At 44.6% G+C, this 14,228-nt stretch overlaps 2 protein-coding genes and 1 long non-coding RNA gene across 3 annotated transcripts in view; 2 read left to right on the forward strand and 1 right to left on the reverse strand.

Annotated features, from left to right (window-relative positions):
• Positions 1-14,228, forward strand: part of pik3r3b (phosphoinositide-3-kinase, regulatory subunit 3b (gamma)) — a 291,288-nt gene that overhangs the window by 44,729 nt on the left and 232,331 nt on the right. The gene's annotated exons all lie outside the window — the stretch shown is intronic.
• LOC121652935 lies at positions 233-6,085 on the forward strand. Its single transcript, XM_042006086.1, has 2 exons — positions 233-259; positions 4,524-6,085. Exon 2 carries the CDS (start codon positions 4,831-4,833, stop codon positions 6,082-6,084), a length of 1,254 nt encoding a protein of 417 aa, XP_041862020.1. The 5' UTR covers positions 233-259; positions 4,524-4,830; the 3' UTR covers position 6,085.
• Positions 9,073-14,228, reverse strand: part of LOC121652953 — a 32,532-nt gene continuing 27,376 nt past the window's right edge. Inside the window, exon 3 of the long non-coding RNA XR_006012714.1 lies at positions 9,073-9,508. This is a non-coding gene — a long non-coding RNA (uncharacterized LOC121652953). The remainder of the gene's footprint in view (positions 9,509-14,228) is intronic.

Genomic DNA, 14,228 nt, shown 5'->3' on the forward strand with positions numbered 1-14,228 from the left:
ATGGAGTGAGTAAGACTTTTCTACCCACCTCTGGTATTTAAGGGATCTAAACGGCTCAAAATGACGTGTTTCATTCCTACATGAATCTTTACTGCTGTTTCCATCCCTCCTCCTACAAACGATGCCTTCTTTGTCTTTGCTTCAGTAAAGCTGAAATGCTGCATCCAGAGGTTGTAGATGGGAAGCTCTTGTCTGAGCTCCTGCAGGTGACGACCAGCTTATAAAACGTCATCACGGCTGCACCACATACCTGATAACGGTAACTTTCTTATCTGCTTCCAAGCCAAACCCTTTCATTAATGCCACTTAACTGAAGCTCTTTCTCCTCCTCACCATCCTCCTCATCTGAATGTCCATGTTCCTCAGCAGCCTTTTGTTTCCTCTGCTCCTGCATAGCTTCATCACAGCAGTAACGATACTAACCACAGCTAATCCAGCATTGTCTTCATCCCATCTCTTTTCTGAGATCTCCCCTGATATCCCCTGGGATATTATATCATATTTGGGAAGATTCTGGGCAGTTGGTGAGTTTGTTGATGATGAGATTCATAAAAGTTGTTTCCATTCTACCTGATGAGCATCAACACAAACAAAGCCTAAGGAGGAGAAATTTCATTTTTTTAAAGTGTGTCATCAACAGTTAAGTTAACATATATATAAATTATCATAATTTAAGCATGTAGCTACAGAACAGCAGTGGCTCCAACATGGATCCTTGGGGAACTCCACAGGTAGTTTAGTTCACCCAGATTTAGGTAGAAGTTATTATTTCCAACTTGACCATTTTCCATTCGATAGAAACTTACAGCCGTTTGGTCTGAAGTGTTGAACCGGGACCAGCCGGGACCAGCCGGGACCAGCTGGGACCAACCGGGACCTGGGACCGGAAACCTGCATGTCCACTGACTGTGCAAACATAAGCTAAGCTAAAGCATGCTAACTAATGCTTTGAGTAATTTTTGTGTTCACTTCATTACTTAGACTAAAGTGGTGTTAGGTGGTAGTTCGCTCCCACCGGCTAAGCTCGGCTTCACTCTGCAGCATCGTCTGACTGTAGAACATCCGACGAACCAAAGACAGGCTTCTGACTTCTTCCTATACATGAAAACATCCCACTTGCCCGCCTCTTTGTCACCTCTTGTTTCATTCTCCAAACAGACGCTCCCCTTTCTCTGAAGTTCATCCATTTTCATGCTGCTGTCACACGTGTGGCTCCCACCTCTCCAGCTCACGGACATAAATATTCCGTATCCGAGGTCATCAGCCGGGCCCCCCCACCCCGGCAGAGATGAGAGTCCAGGTGTGTTAGAGAGTATTAACACATGGGCTCAGCAGTGCTGCATATTGTCAAGTAATCAATACTGTGGAGAATAAGTTGTGGAGTTTTAGGTTTGGGTGTGATAACTGGAGAATGATGCAGTTTTCTTACAGCTGCAGAAATCAATATCTTCCTATATTAAGATGAAATGACTGCATGCAGTAGAAAAGGTGCTGAGTGTGCAGAGAACTGCTGCAGAATCTGAGGATTTCCATCTCATTTAAGGTTTTCTTCAAGCAGCTTAGAGCTTCTTTTCACAAATTACTCTCAGCAGGACTCTGCTTAGCAAAGAAAAACAAAACATTTTCCTTCACATGGAGGAAACCGACGCCGAGACGTCTCATCACTGTCTTTAACCCTTTAAAATCTGGCATCCTCTTCATCCCGTCTCTTCTCTGAGATTTCCCCTAATGAAGGCTAATCCAATCCAATTTATTTATAGAGCACTTTAAACACAACACTGTTCACCAAAGTGCTGAAGAGCAAATCATTTACAAAACATGTAAATCTATGAATAAATGACTAAAACATCGGCTAAAAACCTCATCAAGAAATTATAAAATGACCAAAAGCAATAAAACCTTCAAAAACATAAAAGCATCACCTGAACTGATAAAAGCCAAAAAAATAAGTGTGTTTTAAGAAGAGCTGTACAAACAGAGAGGAGGCTTGGTTTATGTTTGAAGGAACTGGTTCCACCAGCTGCTTTCCGGACCATCTGCAGGCAAACCGCCACACACAGAGCGTAACAATAATCCAACCTGGTTAAAATCATGTATGAGTCTCTCAAAACCCTCCCCTAACAAATCTGGCTAGTTGCCTCAACTGAAAGAAACCACATTACTACTCTGTCTTGTTTCAACACAGACTCGTAACAATGGGCTTATCAAGGGGGGACCAAGAGTCCAGACATGCAGGGAGAGCCGTCGAGGAACCGCTGGGTTCGAACAAAATGACCTTCTTTCTTATGAGAACCAATATTAATGTTGCAACAAGGAACATGGCTGACAACAGCCGGCCGGCCACGCACAGGCGCCATCTTGCTCTTGAATAAAGACTTGAATCCAGCATCATCTTCATCCCGTCTCTTCTCTGAGGAGCCGCAGTTTATTAATTTATTCTTTATACAGTCCAACAAACAAAGAAAAAGATCAAAAACAAGAATGAAAAGGAGCAGAAAGAAGAAAAAAATTTGTGTAATTAACATCCAGTGAAACATTTTTACAAAGACAGGTGTTTCACCAAAATCTGTGACCCATCAGAACCTGTGACCACAGGGGGCGACAGTGTACGTTTCTCTGCAGGTACGTCATCTTCCTTTTTTGTCGGGTGTTTCTTTTTTCTTCGTTTTTGTTTGATCAAGTTTGGTCACGTAAGATTTCCGGCTTGGAGGACTAGATTGTGGATGAGTTGCGGGACAGCATCATCATGTGTGTGTTGTTCTGTGATAAGATTATCGGAGCCACCACACACAGTACCATCAAAACTGATTTTTTATCTTCACGTGTGAGGTCTCGACCAAATAAAAAATCTCATAAGATTAAAAAAGTCTTTGTGTGTACCAGGCTTTAGACGTGCGTGCAGAGGTCACTCTGATGGGTTACAGATTTTGGTAAAACACCTATCGTGTGTGTTGGAAAACTTGTAAAAGTGTATCACTGGATGTAATATTGTTTTGTACTTCCCGGCCACCGTAGTAATTTAATCTGAATACATCCACACAATTTAACAGTACCAAAAACAAACCAGCGTAAAATAAAAACTAATAGAACCTCTCGCCTCCACTTGAGCTGGCTGGTCTCATTTTTAACCATCACAGAGGAGCCATCAACGCATATATTTATTTAATACATGAACCGTTTTTCCTCTTTCTAAAGATTTTAATTTAGCCTTTCACATCTCTGTCCAGATTATTCCAGAAACTCACCCATTTCACAGATACATCCTTCCATCAGCCGGTTCTGAAAAACCTCTTTTCCTTTAAACCTACACTCTCTTTTTCTACTCTTCTTCTATACTTCTAATGCGCTTTATATATAATTAGTAAAATACAGTGATCCACTAACTCAGAAAACTAGAAGGAGGACTTTGTGTCAGTTGCTTCCAGCTGTTCCTCCCTCTGCTTCTTCTTGCGTTCCCCTACGTCAGCGCTAACATCCGGACTTCAGGAAAGTGACGTTAGCGTGATGAACGAGTTGCATCAATCAGCCGTGTGAAAGGTGTGCAGAGTCGTTCGCTCCTGTCGGACCTGAACTCGGGAAAACTAAACAACCTGCAGTCGACGTGTCAAGCGGCTGTCAGCCTCCAGGAAATGACTGCTTTCAATCATAAAATCCATTTTGTTGTCTACTGTAATTATCCTCCTGCACCGACAAGTTGAGCCAATAGCACTGATCTCAAATGACGTCACATTTACTCATCAATATTCATGAGCTCCGGCAACAGCGCGAGTTCGGACAAACAAAGAGTTAGTTTACGATGGCGACACCTAGAGTACGTGTAGTTTTGGAAGAAAAAGACGTCCCGGGAGCTTCATTTCAGTACAGTTCAATCAGTAAACACAGTGTTGTTGAACTTAAACGTTGGTTGACATGTAGAGGCCTCAAAGTGAGCGGAAAGAAAGCTTTATTAGTTGAAAGGTAAGCTGTTTTTAAGCTAGCTCTCGCTCAGTTATTAGTGTTGTATGCAGTGTAACTAGTGTGTTTCACATTTCATTCACATTTTTCTTATATTTGCCCCTTTCTCCCTTGTTTAAAACTGTGGCCTTCTATTGCTTGTTGTACTAACAAAACTTAACACTGAACAAATAATTATTATGGAAATGGATAGGAATGGAAAACAAATCTTTTTGTGAACAAAAGATGATTTGTTTTGAACGTCATCTTCATTGATGCATTACATGCAAATCAATTTTCCTTTTTTCTACATCGATTTCCATTTAAACCAGTTTGAATTGGTTTTAAATCAATTTTCGATTGTTTCCTTACATCCTTAGCAATCAATGAGTCATTCGGTTTTATGGACTTACCCCTTATACCACATAATATACTATGTAAAAACCATTCTTCTTAGACATATTAAAATAATATCAGGTATAGCTCCTTTATGAATTATAAATACAAAGGCAAGATATATTTATTTTCAGAGATATTGTTCTGTTTGATTATTAGATAAATACATTACTCCATGCATTGTGTTTGTACAGATGCCAGCATGCTGTGGATCAAGAATTTAAAATTGATCCAGCTGTAGACGGTGGTGCATGGTATAACATCAAAGCTGCATCACAGCGAGGGTCAAGTCCAGCAAATGAGGATCTTCAACCAAAGGATGGAAACTGGAAAGATTTTCCTCAAAGCGGCATACCGGTTTGCTTCAGTTCTGGACATATTTATCACCACATCATAGAATCAGTGCAAGAAAATAGTGATGTGGAAGATGAAGGATTACACTGTCAAACAACAAAACCATTGAGAAGAGGAAGACAGTTGTTTGAGAGTCAAAATGTGACCATGATGCAGGATTTATATCAAGGTAACCAGTATCATGTTAAAGCAAAAGTTCTTGGAAGCATGCGAAAGATCACATACAATGTTGTGATAGTTCTCTCCTCGAACACTGGGTTTGTGCAAAATGCTTCCTGTGAGTGTAAGGCTTCCTCACTTGGGCGCTGTAGTCATGTGGCTGCAGTTCTCTTTGCAATAGATGACTGTAAGAACTCCAGAAGTGATGAATCCTGTACAAGCAAACCATGCACCTGGAATGTTGGCAGGAAGGTGGGCAAAAACCCAAAGTCCATCACAGATGCTCAGTATCCAAACAGAAAGCGGAAGATGTCTGCTGTAATAAACTTTGACCCTAGGCCTACTTCTTTGCGGAGGACATCGCTAACACATGTGGAGATGAACAATTTTGTGAGAGATCTACAAACTGCAAGTTCTCCTCAGGGTAGTATGTGGGAGACCATCATCCCCATGCATTTTGACAACTACACCCTCTCCATTGATGAAACAGGCTTGTTACAACAAAAGGTGGGCATAATTTGCCAAAATCTGATGCCCAGTGTGAGTGGTGTCACAGAACTATGTTCTGTACAGGGGGATGAGACTTGGTTTGCTGAGCGCAGACTTAGGGTAACTGCATCTATAGCTAAATCAGTAGTAACAGCTTCAAGTGACTGTGTTAGAGCAAACCTGGTGAAAAGAAAGCTATGGGAACCACCTGTGAAAGCTGTTAGTCTGGAGTATGACCATGTAAATGAGGCTAAGGCAAGGCAAAGCTTTGTGGAGAAATTCCCGAACATGACAGTTAGAGAGACTGGACTGTGGGTAAACTCTGAGTATCCCTACCTTGCTGCCTCACCAGATGGCCTGTTGCATGACAGAGACTTGGACAGTCACGGGGTGTTGGAAATAAAATGCCCCATATCACTGAAAGAAGCACATCCAAAAGACTTCTACACAGCACTGAGCAAGAAACAGCTGGCAGGTTTCTGTTTGAAGGTAGATGGGGATGAGGTAACCATGAGTAAAAAACATGCGTACTATTACCAGGTGCAGATGCAAATGGGCGTTTTACAGAGAGAGTGGTCCTACTTTGTTATTTGGAGCCCAAAAGGAATGATAGTTAAAAAAATATTGTTTGACAAAGATTTCTTTGACGCTATGGTTCCTGTTCTGAGAAACTTCCACTGTAATTACCTGTGCCCAGAGTATGTAGAAATGAGACTTCCTAGACACCTTCCGATTCTGAGTTTGAACTATTGATGCTGAAGGATCACAGTGAACATTATCAGTCACAATAAAAAAAACAAATGCATCTGAAATGTTTTTATTTGAACTTCATTTCTATTACAATTAATTACTTCATGACAGAGTAGTTAATTCAACAGCTCATGTATGAATTAATTCAAGAACTTAACTGCTACCTCACGTTCAACATCTTTCCTGTTATGTTACAAGTGGTTCCTGAAAGTTGACTAAGCAGGCAGCAACAAAAACCATTTGTGAAAATACAGGCTGCTTTGAAAATGGAATGAAAAAAACTCCCTTCATATGTTCACGGTCACTATATCGCGAGTAACTTCGGCAGACACCGAAGCAGCAGTGTTTAGTTGTTACCATAATGGTTTTGTTAAAGAAATATTCGGAATGCAACTTTGCTCCTACAAACACAGTATACACGCTCCACAGGTTGTTTGTCCGAATCCAATATGGCGGCGGCGCCTGCGCAGTACGCTGTTCTAAAAATAGCATTTTGACGTCATTCGTGATCAGTCCTATTAGTGAGGCGGGAAGTCGTTCCCGCGACAGACTCGTCCTGGAAAAGACCTGGAATCACAGCTTCATGTCATTATTCCCACTCGTTTGTCTTCAGTGGCGTCGGGAGCCTCTTCAGGTGCTCAAACCAGCAGCTTTAATGTGGCACTTCATTAAAAAGCTCTTTAAAAGGAGTCCCGTCCTCTGAGTCAGCAGCATCCGGCTGCTTCTGGTGTGTGGCCCGGATAAGACGGCGTCTGGGTGAGGATGAGGATGGTAAACGCTGCAGAATAAGCCAAGACTGGGTTTAAAGTCAGCGAGCTGGTCGTCACAGTGACGTGGACGTCCACCACCCACGAGGCCTGTGACGCGCAGTCCTCAACGTCGGTGACGTTACGGTTCAGTTAGCGTTAAAACGCAGCTCGTCTGGGGGAGAAAATCTGATTATTACAATGATGTTTTTTCTCATTTCATTCATACTTTTTTCTTCCTGTAACACATAAATTCATTTAGTTATAAAAATAAAAGAAATACAGGAAATAAAACCGACTAAAAATATTCTATTCTGCAATTCTACAGTCTACAAAATACCAAATCTAATAACCACTGAAAAATAAAGATAAATAATTATAACATAAATACATAAATATGAGTAAAAGCAAATATACTGATAAAATAATAAAGAAAAAGGCCAGAAGCTGTTTAGGGTTCATCCAGCTGCTCATCCGCCCACACATGAAGACGTCCTGGAGGCGACGTTCCTGGACGCGACGTTCCTGGACGCGACGTTCCTGGTGGCGACGTTCCTGGACGTGACGCGACGTTCCTGGAGGCGACGTTCCTGGAGGTGACGTTCCTGGACGTGACGTGACGTTCCTGGACGTGACGTGACGTTCCTGGACGTGACGTTCCTGGATGTGACGTGACGTTCCTGGACATGACGTTCCTGGACGTGACGTTCCTGGAGGTGACGTTCCTGGACGTGACGTTCCTGGACGTGACGTGACGTTCCTGGACGTGACGTGACGTTCCTGGACATGACGTTCCTGGACGTGACGTTCCTGGAGGTGACGTTCCTGGACGTGACGTTCCTGGACGTGACGTTCCTGGAGGTGACGTTCCTGGACGTGACGTTCCTGGACGTGACGTTCCTGGACGTGACGTGACGTTCCTGGACGTGACGTTCCTGGACATGACGTTCCTGGACGTGACGCGACGTTCCTGGAGGCGACGTTCCTGGACGTGACGTTCCTGGACGTGACGTTCCTGGAGGTGACGTTCCTGGACGTGACGTGACGTTCCTGGACATGACGTTCCTGGACGTGACGTGACGTTCCTGGACATGACGTTCCTGGACGTGACGTGACGTTCCTGGACATGACGTTCCTGGACGTGACGCGACGTTCCTGGAGGCGACGTTCCTGGACGTGACGTTCCTGGACGTGACGTTCCTGGACGTGACGTGACGTTCCTGGACATGACGTTCCTGGACGTGACGTTCCTGGAGGTGACGTTCCTGGACGTGACGTTCCTGGAGGTGACGTTCCTGGACGTGACGTTCCTGGACGTGACGTGACGTTCCTGGACGTGACGTGACGTTCCTGGACATGACGTTCCTGGACGTGACGCGACGTTCCTGGAGGCGACGTTCCTGGACGTGTCGTTCCTGGACGTGACGTTCCTGGAGGTGACGTTCCTGGACGTGACGTTCCTGGACGTGACGTTCCTGGAGGTGACGTTCCTGGAGGTGACGTTCCTGGAGGTGACGTTCCTGGACGTGACGTTCCTGGACGTGACGTTCCTGGAGGCGACATTCCTGGCATCATGGCTGCCGTGCGTTTGTGCGTTCGTTCATTCGTTCGTTCGAAGCGTCTTTAATCAGAAAAACTCAGTTATGTGATTTCAGGTTGTAGTATTGAGATTTACTCGTATAAAGTTCTAATTATCAGAATTCTTTATTGTTCAGTGAAAACATCACACACACCTACAGAATGAAATTCCTGCACATAAAAAATCAGCTTAAAAATTTAATAATAAAATATGATTTAAAGTATGATTACAGAAAAAAATGAAAGGGCATGTTGTGCTGGATGAATTAAATACAACACACACGTTTTTAAAAGATGTTTGAGAGAAATTTTAATATTAAGACATGAGATTTAAAATAAAATTAGATTAAAAAGTCAGAATTATAACAAAGTCTAAATACTCAGGTAAACATAATTATGAAATTTCGACCTAAAGTAAAATTTCTGAGATGATTAAAAGTCATAATTACGTGTTTTTAGACAATATGTAAGATTTAAATGACTCATGAGATTTGAAGAGATGGTTCTACGATACTGAGTATTTATAGTTGTTATTTAACTACTTTATAATTTGACTTCGTTTCCATCCGTTTTTTAAATGTTTTAAATGAACTGGTCGTGTTGGAGGTCGGTGGGTTTGACGTGATGCTGCGTCATGTCCGCGGTGGCTCAGATGTGGATGAAGTCCGAGAAGGACAGGATTAGAGTTGAGCTTGATCTCTTTATGAAGAGTGTGGATGTCATCAGCTGCATCTGCTGCCTCCCAAATCACTTCTAAACAGCTCCGGCCTTAAGACGCCATATTGCTGCCGTCCAGAGAGTCGTTTCACTTAGCTAATGAGAGCCGGAGGGAAGGAGGGTGATGCTGAAGGTTGGAGCTGCATGCGAGAGGGCTGACGGGGTAATTACAGCCTGCAGCCTCAGCAGACAGACGCTACGAGCTGAGAGGAGAGACAAAGGTAGGACGGAGGGAGGGAAACCTCTGAAAACTGCTCGTCACATGTCAGACGGTCGGAAATCCGCTGTACGGATGTTTCTGCTCCCGCAATCTTTGAGCCCATTCACTCGTTCAGTCTTCCAGAGTTTACCCTGCTCCCTCTACAAGCCTGCAACCGGCAGTCCGTCTGAAAAACAGAAGAAAACAAACAAAGAGAAGTCAAATAACACACCTCGGATTACAGATTGTAGTTCCACGAACTGGTAGCGTACAGAACCCTGACGTTCCCCACAGGTTAATCTGAGTCAGCCTTATTTATTCTCATATCTGTGGATCCCAGAATCTTTTACATTTGTTGGGTCTACTGGAACCAGCAGAAACCAGTAGAACCAAGTAGAAGTCAGTGAAGTTGGCAAGCTTGTGTATAAATGCCTTCCCTTAAATGTTAGAAACTTCCTGTAATCAGGGAACAGATGTTCTCATCTTTCGTCCTGCTACTAAGTCAGTGGAGAGTGTGTATTATTTCTTTTTACTGGACTCCTGTAATAAAACCTGAGTGGGTTAAAACCGCGAGGGCGGTGGTTAACCACGTCGCTTCACCACACACACCCAGCAGTCACTCAGTCGACAGTTCAGGATTAAAACCTGAACTGGGCAACTATTCAGATTTCTAATCGCATGGAAATTCTGTAATTAATCACATTGTTATGAAAAAATGTCTTTTTTTTTCAACCCATTTCTGTGTGAATCATATCTGCTGCGTATTTCTGAGACTTTTTGCATCACTTTACGGTAAAAGGGTTAAAATTCTGCAACATGAAGAAAATGCTGTAATTTTTGTTTCCAAACACCAAACAAATACATCTAAATAAATATAATGAATATAAATATCTATGAAATAAAAGAAAAATAAGTAAAATAATGAACAGATAATCGGGCGTTAACCTGCCCGGCTCGACCTAAAACTAAAAGCAAACTGAGCCAAAGTAGAAAATCTGCTAAATTTAAAGAAAATATCAGCAGTTTCGTAAATTCTTTTTAAAAAATCCTTTAAAAGACCTAGTGAACTCAGCTCGATTTGGACTTGACCATCTAGAATCAGATCTTTTCTGCCTCTTTCTGTAGGTGCTCCTGATGATTGTCTGCGCTGGTTTTTTGGAGGCCGTAGCATGTTTTTGTCTTTGTTTCCATTGTACAGTTGTTGTTTTCTATCTTTTAACTCTCCCCCTATTTTTTTTTATTTTAATTTAGTTTATTTAATTCAGTCTTGATAGAATCCAACACTAAAAGTAAAAACAGTGTTTAGGTGGTTTGATTCATGAGCTGCAGTTTCTGTCCAGATACAGATAAATGAACAGTCCTAAATTAAATAAATGGAGATCATTTATCATTCGTAGCTGCAGCTTGTGCTCGTGTGTGTTTATGAATATCTAATATGAGTAAATATTAAAATATCCCAGATAGGCTGAGATGACTCCATCTGTTCATGCTGCTTCCCTGCTGAGAGGACAATGGAGCTTTTCAGTCGTCAACATCTTTCTGTTTATCTCACTTTCAATTTACTGGCCCATTGGTCAGCTGGAGGAGAGGATGCACGGCTCAGCCGGGGGGGCTCGGTCTGCAGGAGCCCTGCTGGAGCTCTTTAGCTGCAGAGAGAACATGGAAATGAAGTGAAGCAGAAGAAGTGTGATGGCTTCCTGCTGCACATGGGGATGGGCGTCTCAGCTCAGGTAGCAGTTTGGACTCGTGTTTAAATCTCCTGTAAGAGTTTCAGCTCTACGTGGTTCTAGTTGTTCATCAGTGCGCTCGACGATGCATCAACTCCAGGCAGCGACCTGTCGCCTGCCCACAAATAAAACAGCTGTTTTACAAGAAACTTCTGTTACAACCAGCAGCCGATGTGTTCATGCTGATCAATCTACAAGCACAACTCCAAAAACGTCACAACGCCAAGTCAAATGAAACCAGAATCCCATCAAACGTCTGGGAAGTGAGGAGACCAGTTGCTGGAGTTTTAGGAGAGGAATGTCGTCCCATTCTGGTCTGATGCAGGATTCTAGCTGCTCTACAGTCCTGGACCTTGGTTGCTGGATTCCTGCTTCCATGGTGCTCCAGATGTTGTGTACTGGTGAAGGTTCTGGACTGCAGGCAGGCCAGTTCAGCAGCCGGACTCTTCTCCTGTGAAGCCATGCTGCTGTGATGGATGCAGGATGTGGTTCAGCATCGTCTTGCTGAAATCTGCAAGGCCTTCCCTGAAAGAGACGTTGTCTGGATGGGAGCAGATGTTGCTCTAAAACCTCCATGTACTTTTCAGCATTGATGGAGCTTCACAGATGTGGAAGCTGCCCACGCCATAGCCACACCCCATAAGCTTTATTTATAAAGAGCCGATTCACAACAAAGTCATCGTGATGCACGTTTACAGAAACAGTCCAATTCAATCCAGTTAAAATAAATCCACTATATGAGCTGGTTCCGCTTCCTGAAGCCAAACAGGGATTTGGTTCCAGAAGGGTGCGATAATGGAAGGTTCTCCTTCTCGTTCTACTTCTAGAACCTCCAGGAACCACCAGCACACCTGCAGTCTGAGCGTGAAGCTCTGATGGGAAAATCTGGAACTCTGAGGCCTTTAAGATCCGATGGAGCTTAAAGTTTAAAGATGAAAAAAAAAGTTTCCAGTTCAAACTGCAATCAAAGATTTCCGGTTGTCTGTTGTCTTTTCGTGTTCCGGTCCGGCCTGAACTGGGCAGAGAAGATGGAAAGTCAAACCCTGCATATTAGCCACTTTTCTTCTTAACAAAGCCAAACAGATGATTCTGCATCAGAAAACGGATGAAGTCTCAGAGAGAATCAGCGGTGGGGAGGCTGTCTCTCCCAGCGGCGTGACGCTGCAGGAAAGCTGTTTCCAGCTGCTGGGGAGTGAGTTCAAATAGCGTTTTCCTGCAGGAATCAATAAAGAACACATTATTGCTGTGATGGACTCTCACGTCTCTGTGGGCTGCATCAGCCTCCTGCTGCTCTCCGTTTCACTTCCCACTGCATGTCAGAAGAATCAGACGTAAGCTTTGAAAAGCTGAAGGAACTCGTGTTCTTCTCCCCCTGGCTGACACACTGTTCGTGGGCTGTCTGCAGTCGTTTACCATGAATCTGAATCCATGGCTGTCATCTGCTCCTTCATGTCGCCCTTTCTGTTTTACAGTTCAGACGTATTTTTAGGGAAAGCTGCCACGCAGCTGCATGCTCATTCTGCAGCTTTTCTTCGTACCACAGATGAACCAGGAACCTTCTCACCTCTGACTGCTTTCCTTCACGTGATGCGGTCGAAGTTTCTCTCTAGGTTCTCAGACCTCTTCATGGGACCTTCCCAAACATCAATGACCAGCAGTGTGTGTGGTTTTCACTCTGCTGCTTCGCTAACAAGCTAAACTTTTAATGATTAATCAACAAACTGGCAGGTAAAGTAGCGATGAACATGGTTCCTAGTCTGGATTGGTGTCAGGTTTGATCAGTGTCTGTACAGATGGTGTTTATACCGGTTGCTGTAACTTCAGACTTCACTTTACTCGACTGAACCAGTTGATCCACACGTGGTTCATCACCTGTTAATGAAGAAACTGCTGCACTACAGAGAATTTAAACACCCTGAGAGAAATCTTTGCTCTGGTTTCTGAAAAACTTTTTATCAGGCAGCAGCAGCCAAACTCACCGTCCTCTTCATCAGGTCCGCCTTATAGTACCGGGTCGTCCTCTTCATCAGGTCCGCCTTATAGTACCGGGTCGTCCTCTTCATCAGGACCGCCTTATAGTACCGGGTCGTCCTCTTCATCAGGACCGCCTTCTAGTACCGGGTCGTCCTCTTCATCAGGACCGCCTTCTAGTACCGGGTCGTCCTCTTCATCAGGTCCGCCTTCTAGTACCGGGTCGTCCTCTTCATCAGGACCGCCTTATAGTACCGGGTCGTCCTCTTCATCAGGACCGCCTTCTAGTACCGGGTCGTCCTCTTCATCAGGACCGCCTTATAGTACCGGGTCGTCCTCTTCATCAGGACCGCCTTCTAGTACCGGGTCGTCCTCTTCATCAGGTCCGCCTTCTAGTACCGGGTCGTCCTCTTCATCAGGACCGCCTTCTAGTACCGGGTCGTCCTCTTCATCAGGACCGCCTTCTAGTACCGGGTCGTCCTCTTCATCAGGTCCACCTTCTAGTACCGGGTCGTCCTCTTCATCAGGTCCGCCTTCTAGTACCGGGTCGTCCTCTTCATCAGGACCGCCTTCTAGTACCGGGTCGTCCTCTTCATCAGGACCGCCTTCTAGTACCGGGTCGTCCTCTTCATCAGGTCCGCCTTCTAGTACCGGGTCGTCCTCTTCATCAGGTCCGCCTTCTAGTACCGGGTCGTCCTCTTCATCAGGACCGCCTTCTAGTACCGGGTCGTCCTCTTCATCAGGACCGCCTTCTAGTACCGGGTCGTCCTCTTCATCAGGACCGCCTTCTAGTACCGGGTCGGTCCTCTTCACCAGAACCGCCTTCTAGTACCGGATCGTCCTCTTCACCAGGACCGCCTTCTAGTACCGGGTCGTCCTCTTCATCAGGTCCGCCTTCTAGTACCGGGTCGTCCTCTTCATCAGGTCCGCCTTCTAGTACCGGGTCGTCCTCTTCATCAGGACCGCCTTCTAGTACCGGGTCGTCCTCTTCATCAGGACCGCCTTCTAGTACCGGGTCGTCCTCTTCATCAGGACCGCCTTCTAGTACCGGGTCGTCCTCTTCATCAGGTCCGCCTTCTAGTACCGGGTCGTCCTCTTCATCAGGTCCGCCTTCTAGTACCGGGTCGTCCTCTTCATCAGGACCGCCTTCTAGTACCGGGTCGTCCTCTTCATCAGGACCGCCTTCTAGTACCGGGTCGTCCTCTTCAT

Source organism: Melanotaenia boesemani, chromosome 14 (assembly GCF_017639745.1).
Source record: "Melanotaenia boesemani isolate fMelBoe1 chromosome 14, fMelBoe1.pri, whole genome shotgun sequence".
Classification (NCBI taxonomy): Eukaryota; Metazoa; Chordata; class Actinopteri; order Atheriniformes; family Melanotaeniidae; genus Melanotaenia; species Melanotaenia boesemani.